Here is a 16325-nt window from a genome sequence, read left to right as displayed (position 1 = left end):
CCCCAAATATTCCCAAGTCCCTGCTGCCCCTTGACACCCAGCCACAGGTTTCATTTCCTACCACATCACCTGAAGCAAAGCAGTACACTGCAAGCATACAGCACCTGCCAAATTACAATGCAACTAATTAACACATTGGCGATAGCTCCCAGAAACTGGATGGTGAAAGGTTGTGTATTCTGCATTTTACAGACTGCTCAGCAGAAAGACGGGCTGAAATGCACCAGAAGAGTTACAGCGTGAGGGAAAGCAGCCTCTCCTTGCCTGCAGGTGCTCCAGCACAGGGACAAGCAAAACAGATGCGAGCTTCCTTACTGCCACGGAGCTTGAATCCTGCTTATATTCCAAAGTCACACATTAGCATAAAATAATCAATGCACCTCTTGATTTCCTTCAACATCACAGTTCTGCAAATCACTCTGAAGTGGGGACACTCTGGAAGACAAGTGACTCCTGCATCAGTGTTTTTAGAAAGCTCACACAAAACAGATCTTTATTCTCTGTGGCAGAAAATAAATACAGGCGCATATTTTCATATGCTTTTCTATAAAAGCACTCCTACAAAATCACTTAACTGCATACAACAGTACAACCCTTTTTGGCTTTTAAAATGCAAATATTATACAGTCACTTCATTTTATTATCTTTTAAAGCACTTGTAGCAAGCAGCTTTGGAGAAGGAATGCTTAATTTAGAAGCCAAATCCTTGCTTCAAGTGTTCTGTGGGTTTTTTTTCCACCATGTATATAGTGCAACTAACCTAGAAGCAACTAGAACAGTTTTCCATAAAATGTTTGCCCACCTCCCTCCCTCTCTCCCCCCTCTCCTCCCACCCCAAAAAAAACTGCAAAGAAAAAAATAGCTCTTAAAAACTGTTCTACCTTGATACTTAAAACCAAGAGAAAACAAAAAGTGGCTCAATAGAAATCTCAAGATAAGCATGATGCTTCACGGCTCGTTATCTTTTCACTTCCAGTTTGGCCCAAGGTGTTTATTTAAATTAAAAAGCTTTAATCATCCAGTCCGATGTTTCTGAAGAGGTACGACATGGACTCCCCGTTGTGGATCCTGCGAATGGCTTCTGAGAGGATCATGCTGATATCCACAGTCTTGATCTTAGGGCACTGGAGTTTCTGTATTTCGTGTGGGATTGTGTTTGTAACAACCACCTGAAGAAAGGGAAAAAAATGATCAGAAAGATACAGTCCCTTCACACGTTCCACCTCCCATATCAGAACTGTGGAACTCAATGTCTACCCTCCAGATCCTACTAAACCAGTCCTGCTGATAAAGGAGCGAGATTCCACGCCACAGCCAGGATCAAAACCTCAGGACAAGCTCTGCATTGCGAGAGGATCCCTCGTACCTAGAGACTAGCAGCACTACTCTTCCTTCTTTTAATTCCAGCACCTACATTCAACAAGGAAGGTACAAAGATATCCCACACACTGAAGGGGAAAAGCGTGCTAATACTGACAGCTCATCTCTTTACTCTCCCTGGTTTCCCACTGCTACAGTTTAAGGATGTAGAGATGCCACTATTCTAGCATTCAAGACAACAGTAATAGAGCCTAACCGCAGGATCCTACCTAGATCAATTCTTAATTCCAGTCTATTTTAAGAATGAAGTCAGGAGAAATTTGCTTAGTTAAAAAGAAAAATCATCAGAGCAGAAATTCAGAATTCACACTTACTTCATCAATGGCAGATTCCTCTATCAGCCTGGGAGCATCTGAAGACAGCAGGCCATGTGTGGCCATTACAAAGATCTTGTAAGCCCCCCTCTCCTTGAGGGTCTCTGCTGCAGCAAGAAAGCTGTCAACATCATCTATAATGTCATCCTGTCAAAGAAAGAGGACACTGAGCCGGTGGAAACTCAGCATGTTCTCAGACAGATCAACACAGTGCACCCACAACAACCTGTATCTTTTTCAGATATAACATCCAACTGTTATCAAAAGCCCAACACCAAAGTTTAGTTACTAATACAACAAAAACTGTACTTGGTGTCTGCAACTTGAACGTATCAAATACAACTGCTCAAAAGGCATGGCATTTTACTTACCACGATGATAGCTATTCTTCCTCCTACATCTCCAACAACTGTGATGGGTGGTTTTTCCTTGGGAATCAGCACTGATTAACAGTAATTTTTTTAGAGAGGTAGCAAAAAGAAAAGAAGGTTTATACAGTTTACTGTAAGTGTAAAAGCATCTGCTTTGCATCAGTCACCACTGTTTCAGAGAGAAGCAACGTGACAAGTATTCCAACTATTACCGCGTTACTGGGGAATGCAGCACGATTTTAATACAAAAATAATTTATTTAAGTTTAATCAAAAGCATTAACTACATGCATAGAGTGGCTTGCAGACACAACCAGTTCAATCGCTCTACTGAGACTCAAGCTAGGTTTATGCAGTGAAGTTTTGCTGGTGCAGCTACAGGTCACACCCCATTGACATGTTCCTCTGCCAAGCCCATGACACTGACCCAGATACACGCAAAGCCAGAGCCAGCTCAGCTTATTAGCTCCGTGTCCCAGAACAAAATCCAGCCATCAAAACCAAGAGGCAGAAGAGTGTGGCCTCTATGCCAGGGGCTCCTGTGACCAGCTACGACGGCACAGATTTCACATGTGGCCTAGCACTAGAACCATGGATTACAAAGGCATCAAATAGTAATCTTTTAGTCTTTTCTTCCCCTTCACGTTCACAAAAAGATTTCTGATGGCCTATCACTATCACCCCTGCCTCCTAAAACCACAACAAACAAGAGGTGAACACTTTCACACACAAACTTACTTACTGGGTATCTCCAAACTGGGGTGAATAGCAGCTACGTTTTTGGCTGTGGGTGGTGAGTGTCGACCGTCCACCATGTCAGACTCAGCGTCCTGAGCTTCCCCATGAATCACAGCAATTCCCAACCGCAAACGTTCAGCAAATGACTGTGCCCTGGAGAGGAAGGGTTAAAGGAGTCATATGTAGAGAGAGATACAGACATTAAACTTAAAATAACTCACATGCATACATGGCTAATCTGCAAGTATTTCAATTTTATTTCTAAACATACAGAGGAAAAGTTAAATGATCTTAAAATTGCAGGAAAATAGAAGAACTCACTTATCCCATTGCATCTTGTTTTCACTAGGCTTGTGAGAGTCAGAATAACCCTGAAAGTGTCCACACTGGCTTTGCAAGCAACAGGTCAAATGCTGCAAAGTCAACAAATCTGATTACTGCCTCCTGTTGTGCCCAGTCACAAAAATACTCTCTAGCCTTCAGCATTCTTGAGACCCTGTGCTTTAGTGTCCTCGTGTAACCATCACCAAGAATATTTGGATTGCCTACATTTAATGAAACAGGGAAAAATACTAACATCTAAACAGAAAACAAGTGTTCACGTATTTATTTTTAGCAAGACATGGACTAAGTAAGGCAGTATCTCTGACCTTCTGACATGGAGCCATAGATATCCTACTGAAGAGATCATCAAACAATGATTCTGCCTGACAAAGAGCTCTTGAAATCTAAACAGCTACCTACAAACTTACAAAAAGTTCCTTCACCACGCAGTATTTTCTTGAATTCAGAATGTATGTAAAGAAGTATGAAATCAGCTGAAGGACTGAGAAAAGCAGAGAGGCAGGAAAATAGGAAATTCACAGCCAGCGCTTCTATCCCAGATGCTGAAAGCAGCAAGTAAAAAGGCAGCAGTGGGATTCACCCTGCCTCACCTGGCACAGCCAGCAGGTCAGTCCCTAGCTCACACCAGTGGCCCAGTCTCCTTCCAGACCGGCACGTGCAAAGCAGCACACTTTGTCCTAACCTGAGTACCTGGGACTCGTGGCCTGAATCACCTCCTTTACTTTCAAGCCTTGTTTCACTATTCAAACAACCCAAAGTCCACAGAGTAATTTGCTGATTGTGATGCTCTGCTAATTAAAAATGAAGAATTTTCTGCACTGTGTTCATCATAGTTATCTTTTTCAAAAGATTAAGTGCATATAAATTGAGTCCAAACACATTTATTTCAAGAGTTATAAGGCATAATCATATAAATAAAACAATCATTTAAAAACATAATATTACACTGAATAAAGTTCAAATCAACAGTAAAATTATTCATTTTCCACTGAAATCAGAAACTGCAGAAACATTCTGAACTCCTTCAAGCAGAAGTCCACACAAGCAGGCATTCATCCCGAGAATGTTCTGCTTTATTAGGATAAACCATTCAACCATTCTTTTCCGAACACAACACGTCTCCCTCAAGCACTGTTCTGAAATGCACATGTATACATGCGAAGAAACGACACAAATACAGCTCTAGGATCCTCTTCTACACATCTGTGACTGTCTGATCAGCTGCACGTATGAGAGGCTACCTGCTGGCATACGCACTTACTTGGCAAGCATGAAAATGTTCCAACCAATGTAGCTAGACCTACAAGGCAACGCTGACACCAAGTAAATGAACTAGACAAGTATATGTAAAATAAATGTCCAGAACAGAACAAGTCACCTAAAAACTACTGCTGGGAAGCAAACATGACAGAAGTCATTCCCCTCATTACACTTCTGCAAAGGAAAACATTTCTGATTTACCATGTAAAACAATGAAAACCTTTTTTATGAAGACTATCGTGATGCCTTGGCATAAGTGTCTAGATAACTTCTCAGCAAATTATTAGTCTGCCACTACAGCAAATACAGTATCTCTTAAATCACCAGCCAGCTCTTTACCATCCTCTCTGAGTAGCACAAATGCAAAGAGCTCAGGTACAGCGAACCAAAAAGCTACAGGAATTAAGAACAATTGTTTGGCCAACAAGAACTTCTCACATTTGATGGCTGAACCATCAAATCCCACTCCACCATGCCAGATGGTAAGTCATCCGTAATGAGGATGTGATCAACAACACTGTAAGCTGTGATCATGTTGCAATTACTTTGGATTAATGGTGTTTTACTTCTAGCCATTTTTCTTCATTCACACTAAGGAATCCGTGATGTAAATGCACAAAACTATCATATGATTAACTAGCTTCTTTATACTAAGCACCGTATTGATTTACCACATGTAGTGAACACTACACATCTGACAAAGTCTAAGTGGCAGGGAGTGCAGGCTGCATCTTCTAATTGCTGAACATCTAGGTTCACTTGATCTGAAAAGCAAAATCATGATAGAGATTTCCTGCTCTAACACAAGAGAGCAGATCTTACCCACCTCTTTGCAGACGCAGGTGATTTGGCCACAATTACAGCATTCCTGTAGTCTGGTATCTGTAGTAAATAACAGATAGCAATGTCTACTTTGTATCTTCAGACAGATTTAAACTCAGTAAGAATCAAAATTTTATTTTGCCAAAAGAATTTTAAACATTGAATGTTTTACCTAACGTAAGAAAGTAACCTTGAGAATCCATAGTACACGATGAGACTTCAAACCTCAGTAAGCCCAGGCATTAAGCAAATTCAGACTTTTAACTCAAAATTCCACCTTTCATAAACATAATGTTACATACAGATTACACAAAAGCAACTGCCTTAGAAGAATATGTGGACGACAAAGGCAAATGTTAAAAAACAGGAAACCATCAAAACTAAAGGTTCCTGTTCTATTTAAATTGTCTTGCCCATTCACACAGCAGTCTTTATACACTTGAAAACACAGTACTTCATTTTTCCTTGTTTGGAGGGTTGTTCTTCAACTTACATGCACAAAAAAAAAAAAAAAACAGGCCTCTCCATCACATCATACCAACTCCTTATACGTGCCATCAAAAGGCTAAAAATTCTACATTCTGATCCTGGAGCCACAGTTTATGTCCTCTCTGCAGATCAGCATGAGAGGACGCTGCTCCAGATGCTGACAGCAGCAAAGTGGCAAGACCAAGAAGTGTGGTTTTCATTTCAAGGTCTGATTGGTACGTGAGTCAGTCTTTACACGCACCATCCCCTCCCAGGTTTGCTGCCCCGGCCCTGTCTCATTGTCATACTGGCTTTTCCTCTCTGACACTGCCTCTCTTCATTTAGCCAGCATTTTAGTCCCCAGCTCTCAGAACTTCTCATCTTAGTCTCCTGTTTTCCCTTCAAAAGCTGACTCCTTGTCAGACCCATCTTTCCTCGCCCACAGCTTCAAGCACTCCGCTATCTGTACTCCCAGTCCTTTCTCTGTTTCCCACAGCACTTTGTGTTCCTGTCACAGCAGTCCCTTCCTTGCAAACTCAGTGTTTTTCTTCTCTGTGCTGCCCTGGGACAATCTGTCTGCCACAGAGCACAGCAGACAAAGAACCTGCCTGGTCTTGTAGCAGTCGTAATATTCCATGGCCACTCTCAGCTGCAATAACAAGTCCTACAGAACAGACCCAATCCTTGGAGAACCCCCGGAGTTACAGACCTCAAGAGTTGCTACTGAATACCTGCAAATTGTTCTGCTAGAGCTGTCCTTTGGCAAAACTGGGGGAACAATAGTCTGAAACAGAGTTTGTGGCCTAGCTGCCAGATGTTAAATAGCTCCAAAACATGGGAACATTTGTTTCTCCCAACCACAAGCAAGCTAAGTTCTTCCACAACCTTATCCTCAGACATACAAACCACACTGGCCAAGTGTTTCCAAAAGCGCTCTATCTGAAAGAATTACTTTTTCCCATACGTACTTAAGTTCTGAATTTTGGCATGGACCTAACCAAGTGAAAACAAGGGCTTTTCAGAGGACAAGTCAGGAAACATTAATAATCCGCAGCGCTACCAACTCCACCTACAACACTGGGAATTCAGCATGTTCTGTCCTTTACAAATGCTAAGTTAAACAACAGACTGGGAAGATGAACATGTTGGAAGGTACGGACAAGGCAGGGCCTGTCATTTGACATAATAAAGGCTTTCATCTTGTTCAAACATCACTGCCTCACTTTTCCCCTGCCAAATTATCGAATTTGTTCTCATCTCTTCAAAATGAAGTCAGAAAGCCAGAAATGTCATCCAAGAGACAGCAAAACATCAACAGCTCCTAGTAACAAAGAGCTATGTCACTCTGAGATTGACAAATCACTCTAAGATTAACACGTACACATAGGAAAGAAGACAATAACTATAAATATTTGCTAGGCATACAAAGGAAAACCACCAAGTTATGCCCCATGAATTTCACTGATTGGACTGACTTCATCCCGGAACACCAAGTAATTCTCTTCACACCTACGCGTAAATCCCTGACAGGGAACAACTACAAGGCCTCATCTCTGAACTGTCAGTTAAATGCTTTGTAAGTGACCTTCGCTCTTATCAATCTGGATTCTATTTCAATATATCCCATCACAGCTCCCTCTTGAAGCATTTTTCACACTGTGGCATTCACAGCGCAGGAGATGCAGCAAGCGGCTGCCACCGTGAACTTCAGAATACTAAATTCTTTCTGAGCAGCACCAGGAGAACCTCCTACAAGGGATAATAAATAGGATTTGGCTAGTGAAAGTACTTGTCAATATAAATCCCACCTGATCACACAGGTTCAGCCAACTTCAGTTCTAGCAAGTCATCTCTAACAAGCCCAGGAATGAAGAAACAAAAAACTAAGTACCTTTTAAGTCCTCTCTACATACACCTCATCAATGCTTTGTGAACGTTCTTTTGTTAGAAAGCAACAGAGCACCAGCCTCAGCTGCAACAGCTCTTTGTAAATCATTACCACTATGAGATATCAGAACGTGCTTAAAGATCAAACCACACCATGACCTTGTTATCTACCACAGACAGCAGGTTCAAGTAATGCACAGTGGCAAAACTTGTCTTCAACCTCTATATTTGGGCTTCTATTTGATTTTCTTTAACTTACGCAGTGATTGCAATACACAATTGTAGAAGAATGGTGAAATGGTCAGATGGAGGATGGTGCCAAAGCCAAGAGCCCGGAGTTTTGTCCTACTGTCCTCCCTTGTTGCTAGGACTGCAGTACCAAACAAATGATAATGATATGTTCAACTGAGAACTGATTTTCTAGCAAGATTTTAGAAGAGTCTTAACAATCAAGGTGAGTTTTTTGTTTGTATTTGCATTCTTCTTTTCTAAATTGAGGCATCTCTATAAATGAAAAGGTGCGGGTCAAAAAGTAAGAGTGAACTATGCATTTTCTTTTCACCAGGAGGAAAACAATTGCTTTCTTCCAAAATTATAACTAGTCAGACATAACATGCATCTTATACATACAATTATCAACTGAGCAATTTGTACAGATGAATCTACCAGCAGCACTTCTCAAAGCACTTTCTACAAGTAATATCCATTTCAAAGACAGAGAAAGGGATGCACACAACATCACAAGTCAAGCTCAAGTCAAGACGTGCCAAACAAACAGCAGCTGGAGTTTTCCCCACAACAGAAGTCATCTGTTTTTATTTTCAGATTATGATGGACAGACTTCCATTATTTCCATGTTAACCAACAAAATATTTTCATAATGCTACATAAATTACACCTACACAAGCATTCCAACCTGTAAATGGCAAGGAAATTGGAAACAGGAAAGGAAGAGGACAACTAGAATAGGAAAATGCTTTTTTTTTTTTTAATATTAATTAGGGGAACATGTCTAAGACGACAGAACAGCAACCTTACGTGGATAATTAAATGCCAGTTCTTCTTGAAAGGAAATTTCAGTCCTCTCAGGGGAGAACCAACTACACACTTCCTGCCCCAATATGACCCTTCCCTTCCTCCTTTCCAAATCTGTTTGAAGAATTAATCTTTTTCACAGGAATTTGCTTCACGAGCCTTGAGACATGACAAAAAAAATTAAAGAAACAGAACACTGTAACAGTATGCCTTCCTCACCTCTTCTTGGATGTACTGCAGTAAAAATGGAGATGCCCTCAAGTTATCAACTGGGATATTGAAGAAGCCCTGTATTTCCTTCTGATGTAAATCCATGGTAATAAGATGAGTTAGTCCTTCAAAAATAAAATAAAATAAAATAGACATATGGAGAAGCACACGAAGAACATTATTTCTCTATTAAATTTATAAAGTTTTTTCAAGACAAACTCTGTAAGCTGCTACAATAACTAGAAGTATGTAGCAGATTAGCTATGTCCCTTTTAGATACACAGGGGTTACCACACTTCCAGATGCTTCAGCATTTGGCACCTCAGAACAATCCACATAATTGAACCAGCAGTGCCACACTGAGGCAGGTATGATCCTTCTCCATTTGACATGTGACAAAATGGAACCACAAACAAGATGAATGGTTCCATGTCACACACTATGAGCCTGGCACAGCAAACACTGGAGTTCTGAACTCCTGAGAAATGGACCCAAATTCTACACATTGCCACATTTCTTCCTTCAAAGTACGAACCAAATCCCAGCGTTCATTGTTACTGCACATCTTTCCCAGGGACCGAAGCAAAAGGAAAGCAGGAGAAAAGAAAATCTGTTGAGGACTGACAATGAATAATCACATTCTCCCACATCAACTCAAATGGAAAGAACAAAGAGCATTCTCCAACAGGTAGAAGAGACAGACCAGAAATGAGAAAGCACAACTGTTCAAGACTGTTAGGAAGGCAAAGAACAGCACTGTGAGGGACTGACAGCATCACCTGACGTGGTAGACTCATCCTGCCTGCACAGTAGGATGCAATGTAAAGTGGATGTTGCAAGATTTTTTTTTCCTTAATGAACTTATCGTTTGGAGATCTCTCTGATTATGTTCTCTTTTCTATGCACGTTTTAAACTTACAAAAAACTTTGTAGTTATTTTTGAACAGTCTCAACTTGCACACTGACCTCTTCCAATCTGAATGCTGAGCACAGGATCCCCCACTGCCCTGATTATTTCATAACAACCTCCATCCTTACCAGCTTTGCACATCATTGAAGCCAGTAATTTAGAGACAATGGAGCCCCTTTTTCTCATCTTGCACTGTTTGCTGTAGGGGAAGTAAGGAATCACTCCAATAATGCTTTTGGCACAGGATGTTTTACAAGCGTACACCATGATCAGGAGTTCCATGATCGTAGTATTCACATCCCTGGAATGAGAAGCGTCTGTTTTTGTATCCAAGCATAAAAATCCTGCAGCTGAATTCAAGGTAATACCTATACATGCTACAGAGATTTTATTCCACTGCAGTAGAGAGCGTGGTGTCAGAGCAACCTTCAGAAAGAATCCATTTGTGCACCTACGGATGTAAGTGCCCTGTACCTAGCATTTTAATTCTTCACTGAAATTACTCTTTTTTTTTTTTTTCTCCACTTGACTTTTTTGGGCAATTCAGCAGTTTTTGTTATACCACTTTCAGGCTTTTAGTAATACAACACATTGCTGTAACAACCTACACAACTCAGTTTTTTTTTGATGGTTGAACTAGAAGATCTTAGAGGTCTTCTCCAACCTTAATGATCCAAAGAACCCATCCCCAACATTTATTCCTATGTGCACAAAACAAAACAGGTATTTTTCAATACTCTTTTAATTCAATACTACTTTAATTAAAAAAGCAGACTTGCAACATATTTCTCTTTATTTTAAGCCAACAACAGGCTAAATATTCTGTAACTACCATCTATTTTCTGCTCTAAATGAAAGATTGAGAGGGCATCTCTGCAGATGAGAACCAGTCACCAACTAAGAGACCTACTACTTCTGTTGCCATTAGAAATAAAAGGCTTTGCATTTGTAAAGTTTTTTTCAAAACAACGACAAAAATTGTTTTCTGAATCACCAGGCACGCTGCCTAGGAAGTGTTTCTCCTACTTTTAGAACCCTGTAATGGTGCTAGAGGTGTGGTAACTGAAAAGGGAGGAATTTAAAGAACATCATGAGCAAAAGAATGCACTTAGCAGAAGAGCTCAGAGAGGCCATGGGGAAAGTTTCAATGACATTTTCACTGAAAGTAAAAATAATAGGTATTAGCTTATACTGAAGTCTTCTTTGTGCGTGTATTAAAAAATATATACATAAATCTAACTTCATTATACTGTATCATATACATATGATGTCATGAAAAGTTAGAATAGAAGCATTCTTATGGACAGTCTACATCAAAATACAGTAAAGCGCCTTTAAACAGTTACTCACTTTGAAACTGTCTGGATGATAAACACATCCTTTCCTCTCACAGACTCCTGGATCTGTACTCTTGTTTCTGTCAAGAAGAGGACTATGTAAGATTTGCAGGAGCAAAATGCAACAGAAACAAGAAGAGAGTAGCCAATACATGCACGCTGTAGACAGGTAAGATTCCAGCTTTGTCAATTAAATGCTCACCTCTGTTTGGCTCTTGATAAACCTGAACCTTCCCCATCTCAACTCCTAATCGCCTGCAGAAAAATGAACCAGAATATGAGAAAATGAAAGGTAAAACAAAGAGCCCACACAATGCAATAGCTACTGAAAAGGCTGTATCTGAGGAGAAAAACAGGAAAAGAAAACCACAAGTCCTAAAATCAACAGCCACAGTGGAAATCTTTTGACGCAGCTGCACTGCAGGTTAAGCTGAATTCATTTTCAAGTCAAGCTCCGAAGAACAACCAATGCAAAAAAAAATACTGATATTAAATTATGTAACAACTTCTCATTTTTATGTGTTTACACACATTTTACATATGTTGTGCTGTCTCTAAATCTGCAGATAGCTGACAACATAAACATTCACAATGCTTAAAAGACCACGTTTAAAGCATTCTTTTCCAAAGAAAAATGTCAATCTAAAGTGAATGGAAAATATTAGTGAGCTCTGTTCAATGAATAAATGAAGATTAAAGCCTTCTGTGTTTAGTCCATTTCAACATTAGCCCAGACCACGATCACTAAGAAGAGCAGGAAACAGGATATGATAGGTACACATGCCTAAATCCTTCCCATGCATAACTCCTTTCTGAATCTAATTCTGGGAACGTAAGCCTCAGGAACAACCACATAACAAAACAGAAAATCGGTCTTTACTAAAAGAAGTCCCATCATGAAGACACAGTGGACCTACACTGCCCCGCAGGCAGATATTACTTACTCAGCAATTCGCTTTGATAGTTCCATGCATGAAGAATTGGAATTAGCTGAGAACAGCACCAGTCCACCTTTCGTTATATTCATGATGGCTCCAGTTTCAGTTGATGGCACACAAAACATCAAACCTAAGTTGTCTTCCTGTTCCTAAAAGACTGGAAGAGATCAAAGGCCTGGTAAATGCACAATTTTAAAAACACAAAAAGAACAAATTTTCTCTGTTTAGACAACGACGGGTTTTTCCTAAGTCTATATTCTCCAACATTCTTAATATAGCTATCACTGCGGTGGTTTGGGATCCACAAGCTCTGCTGGTTACAGACCTAGCTCAGCACACCTAGCAAAGTGGCAGAAAGAACCAGACTTCCACCCGTCCTGCCTTCGTTCTCCTGCCCCCAAGCTTTACATGGCCCAACAGCAAAATGTTTCACTGAAGGTCTCCTAAAGATCTCCCATAGACAACCTCCTAACAGATGGGTTTCTTATTTGTTGGATTTCTAAATGCTTTCCTTAGGCTATCATTTTAGTAGCACATTCTCTTTTCCATCAGCTTGTTCAGTTTCGTTTCTAGAGCTGAGCAACACTGATCCTCAATATCACAAAGCCAGTCAGGCATAGGTCTGAGCTGCAAAGAGCCCTTGGGTCCTGGTTCCTTGTTAAATCGGCTAGAAGTGCCCATCTCCATAGCTGTGTATCTTTCCATCTCCTTGCAATAAATTAAGAACTTACAAATAAGGATGAAATGTAAGGAAGAGTTCAATAGAGTTGGTAGCTGTAAATAATGATCTCTTGTACAATGCATCCACTTGATGAAGTAGCTGTTGTCATTCTTTGATACTAATATTTCTCCTGTGAAAACAGGAGAAAAACATCAAGAGGAAATGTACTTTTTTTTCTTCAAATAAAGGCACAAACACTAAGTGATGGGATTCCATCTTCACGCTTCTTGTTCTTCTTTGAAACACCATATTTTCATGCCTTCTTCTAAAGTACTACTTTGCTCAAATAAAAGAAATGACCATGTTTACCAGCAGACACCAACTGAACCATTCTTCTGACCTCCAAAACATTCTACTGAAGAAGTCCTACTCTACAGCACTTCACTTCTTATGTTTAAATAGCCCAATCCCTCACCATTCATCTTAGTATTATGGAAGGGACTCAAAACATCACACGTAAGCTACATAATTGAAAACAAACCAAACAGAAGTTCAGATAAATCAGCAACTTTCCTAGCAAACATCCCTCTACCCAAGAACCTAATTCTCCAAGTCATGTATATCTGTTCTAAAAACTCAAGGCATATCAACCATTAAGTAATTCCAAATAGCATGTGAAAGAATGGTTTTTGTACCTACAGGGACAGCTGTCTAGCTCCATTAGAAAAATAATAACCAAACTAATTCTGCCCATCTTTGTAACCACGCATACTCCTGCTTAGTTTGGCCTAGGCACAGAAACGCTACCTGATTCATCCTCGGTCAAGAGACAAGGAGAGGCTGGAACTTCCTAACAACAAACTTCCCCATGAAGATGCTGTGCTATGTTCAACTGCTATGAATGAAAACCTGTCATCAGAACTTCCAAAACATGCAGAAAGATAGCACAAATGGGAACAACTTCAGCACTAGAATTTTAATGCCTAGTAGTTGACTTGGCTAGAACCTGGAGGGACACCTGTACCACTAAAGCAACACCCTACCACTTTCTGCCTTTTCTTTCAGACAGTAATAAATTATATTAACTTAAAAAACCGTAGGTAAAAAAACCTCCCCAAATGCTAGGAGGCAGCTGCCTTAAAAACCCAGTTTAAAGCTGATCTCCCCCTCAAACTAGGTTCCCAATAATTTAAGGAAAAAGACAAAGCGAATTCCATTTCTCAGCTAGTGTTTCTTCCTTCCTTCTGGCACACACTTACTCTCCACAACTCCCAGCCGGCAATCATCTGCCCAATACTCATAATGCATCTTCAATCCAACAAAGCGAGCGTGTACTAGAAATGCTTTTACGACTCAGAGCATCAGCAGAAAGTATCCTTCTCTGCCATAATGGGAATAACACTGAGACAACCTTCAAACGTTACTGCAAACCTTTTCATGGCAGTTTGACAACAATTTTTCTCTCCAGTTATGTTACCTTCCTTCCTGCATGGATTAGGGAAATAGAAGGAATTAAGAAATCTGGTGAAAGATGAGAGTTGTTTCATGTTTATTGCTCAGGATGCACTTTACTACACAGTAAGGTACTGCCACTCGCAACCAACATGGAAGATTTGCAATTTTTCACTTAATCTTAAGTCAAGGACATGTGGATGAACTGCAGCAGCAACAACTGAGCTACAGCATGTGGGGTAGGGAGAAGTCAGGTTTGTGGAGCAACACTGATGTATCAAAGAGGAAAAGGGTGCTGGGGTGACAGCAAACTGACAACAGCTTTATTGGATGTGCAGAGACATGACTCCACAGGTGCCCGTGGGATCACAGCCCTCCCTGGCTGCAGGTGGATGCATCTCCCAAGCCAGGCTGTAAGAAAACACACACTCCACGGTGCAGGCTGCTGCCACCAGCTCCCACCCTTCCTTTGAGGCAGAATGCAGCTACACCAACAGAAGACGACGAATATGATGATTCCTGGGCTGGGTGTCCATGAGCCCATCGGCTTTCCCTTTTACACCTCCACCAATGCAGCGTGTGCATACAGAAAGCAACCGAGGCAGTAACAGCTGTCTGAGACCGCCGCTTCGAAGCGTGATCCCCATGGGTTAGAGGGAGCACGGACCCTTCCCACGAGGGGACGTGGTTCTCCACAGCCCCAGAAGGACCACAGCAGTGACCTATCCCCCTGGGCTCACCCAGAGGGCCGAGCCCCGCACCCACACCTCCCTACCCCTCAGCATTCCCCTTCCTCAGGGAAGCGGCCTGGGCGCCCCTCCGCCCCCGCCGTGCCACCAACCACACCTCCGCCTTTTCCTTCACCTGTGGGGCAGCCGCTGAACTCCCGGAGAGGGGCTCCCTCCCACACGGCGCTGAGGGGAAGCCCCTTCTGGGGCGGCGGAGCGCCGTGTGGGGGAAGGCGGGGAAGGGGAGCACCGTGGCCCCACGCAACCGGCTGAAGCGGACGGCGCGTCCCTTGCTGAAGGCCTTACCTGCCGGCCCCGGCCCTCCGGCCCCGGGAGAAGGCGGCCCGGCCCGGAGGGATGGTGGAGAGGCACAGGCAGCGCACAGCTCAGCCCCTCCAGCCGTTATCCGCTCGCAAGATGGCGGCGCCGCGAGGGGGGGGGGGCGGGGGAGGGCGCACGAGGGGCGGGAGCGAGGCCACGCCCTTCCCCACCCCCCACCCCCGTCCCGCCGGGGCCTCGCGCTGCTCTGAGGGGCGTCACCGCCGACGCCATTTTCCCCCCTGAGGTCGGGGGCGGTGGGATGCTGAGGGATCCCCGGGGGGTATGATTTAGCCAGCTTGTTGTTAACGCGTCGTTTCACGTTTTCTCTGCTCAAATGTTGCAGGGGGCGGGCAGTGGTCTCCATCTGGGTTGTGGAAGTCCTTTCACAAAATCCGAGCCACATAAAGCAGTGTCCAGACAGTGCCTGGTTTTGTTATCCTGCTCAAATTCCGGAGGATAAAGCTCCTGCCAGCGTCCTCCCCACCAAAGCAAACACACAGGCACTGATCCTTTTACCTTTCCCAATCCTTTTTCTGCTAACGTAGTAGCTAGAGGCTGTTTTAAATTGTGGTTTTCGCAGCACCCAAGATCAGCATTTTGTTACGTATGGATTAGAATTGTAGCATTTAGAGTACAGTTACAGATCAGGTACTTTTCACTGCACCTTCTCACAAAATAGTTATTTCTGGGCTGCAATGAACAGAGTGCATTGGAGCAAGGCCTGGAGCACCTGAGCAGAGACCTATGTACCATGAAAGAAGCAAAAAAGCCACAGCTGCCCGGACTTCTAGCCCAGTGCAAAGAGGCAACTTTGGATTTCGTACTTTGAAACTGCCGTTTCTGCCACTGTGAGCTGCATTTTCCACTTTAAGCATTCGCATGCTTCCCCATAGTTCACAATACGTGTTTCATCAGTTATCTCCACTGCCAGCAGCTGGAGCAGGGAAGGAGAGCAGTTGAACCTGGAGCAGCAGCCAGATGCTGAGCACTCCACGTGCAGCACTCCTAACAGAGCAAAGACATCTGACTTAAGTGTGTGAGACCTGTTTGTGTCCTCAGAGACACAACGCTGCAGCAATTCCATGTGTGTCTGTAGGGTTTCAGGTTGGAATGTGTGATAAAATGGGCCCCGTGCCTCCTAACCCCGCC

General features: G+C 42.4%; 1 protein-coding gene across 2 annotated transcripts; it reads right to left on the bottom strand.

Moving 5' to 3' along the window:
• PRPSAP2 (phosphoribosyl pyrophosphate synthetase associated protein 2) lies at window positions 461-15300 on the bottom strand. 2 transcript variants are annotated; one of them, XM_021411565.1, is made up of 12 exons: window positions 15162-15299; window positions 12746-12865; window positions 12021-12171; window positions 11279-11331; window positions 11090-11156; window positions 9868-10040; window positions 8839-8954; window positions 5234-5289; window positions 2807-2955; window positions 2066-2136; window positions 1695-1841; window positions 461-1169 (listed from the first exon to the last, which is right to left on the bottom strand). In XM_021411565.1, exons 3-12 carry the CDS (start codon window positions 12137-12139, stop codon window positions 1011-1013), a joined length of 1110 nt encoding a protein of 369 aa, XP_021267240.1. In that variant the 5' UTR covers window positions 12140-12171; window positions 12746-12865; window positions 15162-15299; the 3' UTR covers window positions 461-1010. The 2 variants fall into 2 exon arrangements, with proteins under 2 accessions (XP_021267240.1, XP_021267239.1); XM_021411564.1 differs by lacking the exon at window positions 12746-12865 and having other exon boundaries at window positions 15162-15300.

This window comes from Numida meleagris, chromosome 13 (genome assembly GCF_002078875.1).
Source record: "Numida meleagris isolate 19003 breed g44 Domestic line chromosome 13, NumMel1.0, whole genome shotgun sequence".
NCBI classification, from domain to species: domain Eukaryota; kingdom Metazoa; phylum Chordata; class Aves; order Galliformes; family Numididae; genus Numida; species Numida meleagris.
This window is presented reverse-complemented; position numbering and strand designations above follow the sequence as displayed.